General features: G+C 51.2%; 1 protein-coding gene across 1 annotated transcript; it reads left to right on the top strand.

The window, feature by feature from the left end:
- The first annotated feature begins 1,960 nt into the window (after window positions 1-1,960).
- NEUROD1 (neuronal differentiation 1) lies at window positions 1,961-3,070 on the top strand. The gene has a single exon (XM_050900283.1). The coding sequence runs from the start codon at window positions 1,967-1,969 to the stop codon at window positions 3,068-3,070; it is 1,104 nt and encodes a 367-aa protein (XP_050756240.1). The 5' UTR covers window positions 1,961-1,966.
- Window positions 3,071-9,055: the final 5,985 nt, after the last annotated feature.

Here is a 9,055-nt window from a genome sequence, read left to right on the forward strand (position 1 = left end):
ACACACCGAGGGGCACAGCAGCCCCGGGACGCCGTTTCCCCCAGCACCGGAGAAAGCCACGGGGAGGGGGTGTCTGTGGCGGCGGGGGAGCGGCAAGGACGGGGACGGGGAGGCTCCGGGGGTCAGAGGCGCCCGTTAAGGGGGCGGCGGGGACCCGCGGAGGCCGTACCCCGGAACAATGGGAACAATGCGGCTCCGCGGGTCGGGGCAGGCGGCCCCCCGGCGGCGTGCGGGGCGGGCGCGGTGCGGAGCGGAGCGGTAGCTCCGCTCCGCACCGCGCCCGCCCCGCACGCCGCCGGGGGGCCGCCCGGTGACAGATGGCGGCGCCCGGCGGGCCACAAAGGGCGTGGCGGCTCAACGGGCGGGCGCGCGGCCGCATACAAATAAGAGGTGTCACGTGTGTGGTGTGGGGCGGGGGGGCGGGGGGGGGGGGGGCCGCCGCCGCCGCCGCGCTTGACGTGGGCGGCCATATGGCGCGTGCCACCGGGCGGGGCGGGGCGCGGGGCGGGGCGCAGGCGCGTTGGGCGGTGGCGATCAGCCGCGGTACCCAGGTCCCGGTGCCGGCCCCCCGCCGCGCATCCTCGGTCCCCGCTATATAACAGGGGGAGCCCGGCGCTGCGCAACCTCGGGGAAAAAAAAAAAAAACAACAAACAAACAAACAAAAAAACCCTAAACCCCCCCCCAAAACACGCGGCGCCCTCGCACGGAGAGCTGCGCCGGGGTTATGAGACCGTCACCGCGCAGGAGAGGCTGAGCAACGGAGGTAACGGGAAATCGGGGTTTCCCCCCCGCGCGGGAAAGGGGTCGGCGGCGGCTGCTGCCGGGTTGGGAGAGGAGCCTTGCGGGGTCGGGGCGGGCGGGACCTGCCTCCGCCGGAGCGGCTTCGGTTTATATTGTCGCTTGCGGTCGCGGGAACCGGCGGTCGTTCCTGCCGCTGTGTGCAGGCAGCTGTGTGCCTGCACACCTGTATCCATCCATACACGCACACATACATATATATGTGTGTGTATGCATATATATGTAAATGTATATGTGCGTCCATCTGCACACACACGTATTATATATGTATATGTGCTTCCACCTACGCACCTCCTAACTTCCAGCGCCCTCTCGTCCGCGGAGGGCGGCCGCCACGGTCCCACCGCAGGCTGCGCCCCGGCGGGGGGGGCGGCATTGTTCCTCCCCGGTGTGCCCGGTGCGACCGGGGGACGGTCGCAACCCCTCACGAAAGGCCCCCGCGGGAAGCGGGGGGACGATGCCCGTCTGCGGCGGAGGGGATGGCGGGGACGGGAAGCCGGGGCCGGTCCCGCACCTGTTACCGCGGGCGGGGGCCGAGCAGCACCGCCGCTCGCCACCCCGCCGTCGGCACCGAGCGGCAATCCTGGGGGGCGGAGAGGGACCGGGGGATGCTCGCCGGGAGAGGTTGAGCAGCGTCGGTCGGGGGACCAGGTGCCCGGCGCCCGTCGGGGCGGTGCGGGAGCCCCGCGCAAGGAGGCGGCGAGGGGGAGCCGCGGAGAGCGGCGGGGACCGGAGTCACGGGCGGCCATCCGTCCCCGTGGGTGTCCTCTGTGTGTGTGTGTGTCCCCGCCTTTCTCCCTCCCCGATTCGGCAAATGCGGTTTTTGTTTGTTTGTTTGTTTGTTTTTTCCAAAACCGCTTGGTCTGCCCGCGCCGTGCCGCTCGGGCTGCCTCCCGCACACGTAATCTGCTTATATTCCCCGCTAATATCAGCGAGTTACATAACGGCATTTGAACATATGTCAACTTAATTATAAGGCAGGACCGCGGAGACAAGTAAAAGTTTGCGCTGGCCCCGTGGGGAAGGCGGTGCTTCCCTCGGGAGGGGCCGCGGGGAGCGGGGGGGTGCGGGCGGCTTCTCCCCGCGGGTCGCTGCGCGGGGCCGCGGCCGCCGGTGCGGGTGCTGATACGGCTGTTCTCTGTCTCCTCCGCGACGCAGAGGCTCACCATGACCAAGTCGTACAGCGAGAGCGGGCTGATGGGCGAGCCCCAGCCCCAGGGTCCCCCGAGCTGGACGGACGAGTGCCTCAGCTCGCAGGACGAGGAGCACGAGGTGGACAAGAAGGAGGAGGACCTGGAGGGTCTGCACGCCGAGGAGGACTCGCTGCGGAACGGCGAGGAGGAGGACGAGGAGGACGACTTGGACGAAGAGGAGGAAGAAGAGGAGGAGGAGGAGGAGGACGACCAGAAGCCCAAGAGGCGGGGCCCCAAGAAGAAGAAGATGACCAAGGCGCGCATGGAGCGGTTCAAGCTGCGGCGCATGAAGGCCAACGCCCGGGAGCGCAACCGCATGCACGGCCTGAACGCGGCCCTGGACAACCTGCGGAAGGTGGTGCCCTGCTACTCCAAGACGCAGAAGCTCTCCAAGATCGAGACCCTGCGCCTGGCCAAGAACTACATCTGGGCGCTCTCCGAGATCCTGCGCTCGGGCAAGAGCCCCGACCTGGTCTCCTTCGTGCAGACCCTCTGCAAGGGCCTGTCGCAGCCCACCACCAACCTGGTGGCCGGCTGCCTGCAGCTCAACCCGCGGACTTTCCTCCCCGAGCAGAGCCAGGAGGTGCCGCCCCACGTGGCGGCGGCGGCGGGCGCGCCCTTCCCGGCCCACCCGTACCCCTACCAGTCGCCGGGTCTGCCCAGCCCGCCCTACGGCACCATGGACAGCTCCCACCTCTTCCACCTCAAGCCGCCGCACGCCTACGGCGCCGCGCTCGAGCCCTTCTTCGAGAGCGGCCTGGCGGAGGGCGCCAGCCCCGCCTTCGACGGGCCGCTCAGCCCGCCCCTCAGCGTCAACGGCAACTTCTCCTTCAAGCACGAGCCGGCCGCCGACTTCGACAAGAGCTACGCCTTCACCATGCACTACCCCGCCGCCGCCGCCGCCGCCGCCGCCGCCGCCGCGCTGGCCGCCGCGCCCGCCCACGCCGCCATCTTCCCGGCCGCCGCCGCCGCCGCCTCCCGCTGCGAGATCCCGGTCGACGGCCTGGCGCCCTACGAGGGCCACCCCCACCACGAGCGGGTCCTCAGCGCCCAGCTCAACGCCATCTTCCACGACTGAGCCTCCCCCCCCCCGCCCCGCCGGAGGGAGAGGGGAAGAGCCGAGCCCAGCCGCCCGCCGGCGGCCGCCGCCGCCGCCGCGTTTACAGCGGGGCGGCCCGGCGGGTCCCGCCGCTGCCTTCGGGGGCCGCCGCGTCCCCGCTCACCTGCTGTCTTGCTTCCGCTCCTCGGAGCGACGCTGTCGATTTGGGGTAGGGGCATTGGGGTCGCGTCAATCGCCTGATCGGGATCACAAAATCACAAGCAATAATTAGGATCTATGCAATTTTTAAACTAGCGATGGGCCAATTACAAAATATATATGAAATCTATATTTTTCAACCAACGTTTTACTACTTGTTACCTTTCCCATGCTGAATTATTTTGTTGTGATTTTGTACAGAATTTTTAATGACTTTTTATAACGTGAATTTCCTATTTTAAACCATGCAGCTTCATCAATTTTTATACATATTGGAAAGGTAGAATTATATCTAATTTATACAAAATAATTTAACTAATTTAAACCAGCAGAAAAGTGCTTAGAGAAGTTATGTTGCCTTAGCACTTCTTTCCTTTCAAATAGTTGAAGAAGAAAAAAAAATGCACAATCCGGGCAATTTCTTTCCCATGAAAGTCTCTTTTTTTCTTTCTTTTTTTTTCTCTCTTTTTTTTTTTTCCTTTTTCCTTTCCCCTCTACAACAAGAACCAGATCCCCTAGGTCTTGAGAAGATATAAGAACGAGAGACTTATTTTCTATTAAAACATATCAATTCAACACATTACTTGCACAAACTTGTATATAAAGATTATAAGCAAATGCCAACACCCTTTTTAAATCGAAAGCTGCTTGACTATCACATACAATTTGCACTGTTTCTTTTTAGTCTTTGAACCCCTTGGCATTCCGTGGTTTTTTTGAAGAGAACTTGAAGATGTTAATGTTTCCAGGCGATATAAATGCATGATTTTATACATGTTCACACAATCCGTGGTTGTCATACGCTCATCTTATAAATCGGAACCTAAAACTAATCAGGTTGTTAAAGTCGGGCTATATACCTATTGTAGTCGATTAGTATGGTAGCTTGAAACAAATTCAAACCATTTAATCCGTAATTAGAACAATAGCTATTGCATGTACAATGCAGTCCAGAATAAGTGCTGTTTGAAATGTAACGCTGGTTCAACTGGAATCAATCTGTACTGTAATTTTGTTTGTAATCCTGTATATTATGGTGTAATGCACACTGGGATTTTAGAAAAACATCCATCCTTTGGCAACAACATAGTATTGAACATTTGGTCGAATGTTGCATTTCTCCTTAAATGTGATTATTATTATTTTTTTTTCTTAGTGTAAGTAATTCCTATGGGATTATTGTTTTATTCGGATAGCTCATGAAAGGTGCAACACTTATTATTTGTAGAATAAAATTCGACTAAGAAAAAGGACACGGACTCTTTACGTACCTTGAGGGGTTCGGGGGGAAGGGGGGGGGGGGATTTTGTTCGTTTGTTTACAGCGAAACTGGTCATTTGCAATGCTGATTTGTTGAATTAGGGAAGGGGGGGGGGGGCAGAAACGCAGTTCGCCTGGGAGCAGCGGCTGCCGGTGTGGGCTGCGCCGAGCGCCCCGCACCCGCTCCGGCAGCCCACGGGCAGCCCGGCTCAGCCCGGCCCACCGGCTGCCGCCCACCCGCGGGTCTCCCCTCTCGGGCCACGCAGGGAGCGCTGGGGGCGTCCCCCCGCCCGCCTCGTCCCGCGGTACCGGCGGGGCTCGCCGCGCCCGGCACACCGGGAAGGGCCGGCTCGGCCCCGGCTCGGCCTCGGCGGCAGCAGGTGCTCCTTCCCCCGCAAGCCGGCCCTGGGTCCAGCGCTATCGATTCGCCGTCTCCCCCTCTCCCCAGACGCGAAACATGTGTTTCTTTAATCTTCGCTGATTATTCCGGGGCTTAAGAAACCCGGAGACACAACCTGCGGGAGAACAATTCCCCTAATGACCGGGAACAATTATCAACAGGTCTTTGCCTCCCACCGTCAGAAACAGATTTAAGAGGCTCCCTGAAATACCTTGTATGAAGCCTGTCACAAAGCGGAGGTATTTCATAAATATTTCACTTAAGTCCAGCGGAAAGCGAACAGGCTGTCCTGTGGATGAGGGCATTTTTTTTTTTTTCACGAGAAATGAAGCTACTGAGGTCTATTTTAAAAGGTGTTTATAGCTACAGAAATCCAACGACGCGTAGGCGTTGCAAATCTGTATTGGTACTGCAGCACCCTTACGGCCAGTCTTTCGTGCTAAAAACGCGCTGAAAAAGAATTGCGGCGCCGGCTGATGCATTTTGCGGCGTCTCCCTGCGTTTTGCCCGAGCCCGCAGCTCCGCACTCCAAAACTGTTGCCGCATCTGGAAAGAAAGCAAGCAAAAAGCAACTTTTCAAGCACCCGGTTAACCTGTCCCAGTCAGTGGCAAAGCAGCTAAATATAGCCTAGATAACCCGAGGGAGGGGGAAATGAATGACAATTTTTCAGATAAAATTGAAAAAGCTGACCCAGGCTTGCTCGCCTTTTGGTTATGCGCCTTCTTCTTAAACATAAGGATTCTTCTAGTCAGTCAAGGGGCAACTCACATGCCACCATCTTTTATTCAAAGGCAGGCACAGATGTTCCTTCTGCAGGGGAGGTTTTAATTTATGAAAATGATATTGTTTATGCATGAATGCACTCTGCATAACACACAGTACTTCCATCTGATGAGAGAAATACCACAGAACCAGTGCCAATGTCAGGAACATATTCTGCAAATTTAGTCGCTTAAATGTTTAATGAATATTTGGAAGGCATTTCCAAACCACAAGAAACCTTTTCAATTACCTTTTCTTTTTCCACGGGTAAAAACAAAATTCAACTCCTCTAGCCAATGCAATTTACTTAAAAGATCTACCTAGGCTATCTGAATGTTTGCTACTGTGATACTTCAGAGAAAATAATATTTTAACGTTATGAGCAACCTAATAAGGAAAATTAATTAGGCATTTTGGTAACTAGAGGCTCCATTTTACAAATCACTTGTGAGTTTTGTTATGTCAATTAGTTTAGGGGTTCTTTTTTCCCCCACCCTTACAAAATATTGGAGCTCTCTTCCCCCCCCCCCCCTTTGCTGCTGCTTCTGATGCCTCCATGACATTTATTTTTTCTTACTGTTAATATCAAGCCAAATCTTGAAATCTCTGCTCATGACTCCCACAGGAAGGTCTATCAAGGTCTCTTTCAAAGGAAAGAATTACTCACACTGTTCCTCTCCTATGAACATATCGCTAATTAACTAAGGCTACAGTGGGATTATCTAACTTCCGCACATGGAGGAAGCTCTGGGGTTGAGTCATACCCACGCACACACTGGGTCATCCAGCACAGGCCTAGGACTCTATTTTTATGGCTTGTTGGGACTAGTGGCCTTTCCCTTCTTCTTTATGCCATACTTCTGACAGCAGAAATTGCCCTGCCGGTGCATGCTTGAGAAGACCCTGGTGAAATCTCTGCAGGTACCGTGCGCGAGTAACGGTCATGACTTGCAGCTTTTCCCTTTTGGTTTTCTGAAGCAACAGAAGAGGGTCTGGAGGCTGTGGACCCATCGTTGCCTGTGATACATCTGAGGCCCCAACTATGGCAGAGGGATCTGAAACGGCGGAATTCCAGGTTACACCCACAAGACGTCTGAGAGACTGAAGCCTCAGGTTTTACCTAGCCCGAATGAAAAATGTGTCTGAACATCATCAGACTTTGGCCCAGTGCCTTCAGGAGGACTCCCCAAGTGAAGGGAAGTAGATTCAAGGAGAACCAAGATTCCTGAATTCACCAGAAGACAACAGAGCATTACTTTCTCCAGAAGATACTGTTCCAGAATTTTAATAAACTAATATTAAAAAGCAACATACAATTCCAGAGGTAATAGGAATTAGTAGAAATAATTCTAAACTAAGTCTTGAGAGCAAGTGAAAAAAATCTTTTCTATCATCTGTAATGCTAAAAATTCTTGCAATTATTTCAGTATTGTAACGGATCAAAACTGGATCCACCATGAACTTAACAATTGCTTTTGACATATTAAAAATATAATGATTCTCCTTTTTTTTTTTTTTTAAGAAAAGGAACACAGTGCTTCTGTACAACGAACCATCTTGTCAAATAGTTTTAGAAATTAGAGTTGAATTCCATTCTCTTGTTTATATATAAAGTATCTAAAGATAAAAAACCAAACAAAACCCACTCAGTTCTCACTCATTCCTATTGGGGAAGAACTCCGAGAAATGAAACTTGGAGTTCTGCCTGGTGCTGTATCAGGGAAAATATGCAGAAATTGGTCTTTGCTTTTATTGACCAAGATGGGTTTTATGGTAATTATTTCAGAAATTATAAATGGTCTACACTTTCCTTAGCTGAAAATCCCATATTACAAAAAACCTTGAAAAACATAGTACATGAATACCTGTCAAAACAGTGAGCTGAAGATCTACAAATAGACTGTTATTTAAATATGTACATAAGTGTTTTTTAAATAATTCATATATGTATTTAACAAACTGTCAGAAGCTATGCAATACAAAATTAAAACTGACAATGCTCTCAAAGCATTCTCTTAAGTATTTAGGTTGCCTACAGGGTATGTAAAACATAGAATATCAGCCCTGGCTTTCAGTTTCCTACCTTAGAGCAGTTTGCAGCATGGAGTTAACTGCATTTTGTATGAAATAAAATAGAAGCAACTAAGATTTACACTATTTGCCAACATTTTAGTGACAGAACAATAGAAAAAAGATTCAGAGTAAAACTTTATTGCCTTAAAAAGATAGCATATCAACCTTAATGCAGAGAAAAAATAGTGTCCTCTGATCAACACATTCTCGTTTTATATTCCTTCCCATTACTACATTTTCCTTTATTATTCTGATTAAGATCGGTTTCAGCTCGTGGTGCTCTCATGAATGACGTCAACTTCAGACTTCATTCTTGTGGCTTCTTATTCCTGCATAATAATTTCAGTCATTCTTGTTCTCCTCTTCGCAGAGACTTTTCCGTCTCCACAACTTCAGACTTTCTTTTCCTTACCTGCTCTTCTTTCCCTCTCTTTTTAAGGCTGTCCTTCTCCTTTTCAGACATATAGAAAGATGTATAATAATAGTAATGCTCTCTTCTACAGACTACTGGTGACATTTTTCTTCAGAATAATTTATGACTGCTTATTGTGTAAAAAGTTTGGTGTTCTGCTTAATGTCTCTTCTTCAAAGTCAAAGTAAATCAACACAACAGAGCTGAATTAATATTGAAAGCTATAAAAGATTATTTTCTAGAGTAGCAATGTAAGAAGGGAACATACTTAGGAGAGCTAATATTTGGGAATGAACAGCTGAAGTATAACTGACTACACACTAAACCTTCATTGTATAAACAGACACTGTGGCCAGAAAAACACAGAAGCCAAGGGTATGCTGCCAATTTCAAAATTCAGGCTTCTCCAGAATCAAATCTCTATTAGCCACTGAAACAAGCCAGCTACCAGAAATGTCCAGTTGAATCCTCCAGATTGGGCATAAGGTATTTTCCTCACAGCATCCCCTCCTCCCTTCTTGTCTTAATTCCCGTTCCTTAACTTCAGCATCACATTATCCGTGAATCAAAAACTGGCCTTCCCATTTCTTGCTTGTTCACCTCGTTGCATTTTTCTACTCATTTTTCTTGAGGTGAGAGGATTTATTTTCAAATAGCCTGCTTCACCTACTTGCTTTCCTTCAGTAAACACTAGCTGTACTTCCCTCACTTGCTATTTCTGCCAGAGGCTGTCCTACCTCTTCTCTTTTTTCACTTCACAAGGTTCTTCTTGAAAAGACTTCTGAGACTCCCTCTACTTCTTAGCATCTAGACAGCAAGAGATGATTTCCTTCATCCAGAAAGAAACTCTGATGGTTAAGGAGAGGTTAGCTCATCTCCTTGTTTCCTACTACCTCT

The sequence above is a fragment of the Gymnogyps californianus genome, chromosome 7 (genome assembly GCF_018139145.2).
Source record: "Gymnogyps californianus isolate 813 chromosome 7, ASM1813914v2, whole genome shotgun sequence".
In the NCBI taxonomy this organism is placed as follows: Eukaryota; Metazoa; Chordata; class Aves; order Accipitriformes; family Cathartidae; genus Gymnogyps; species Gymnogyps californianus.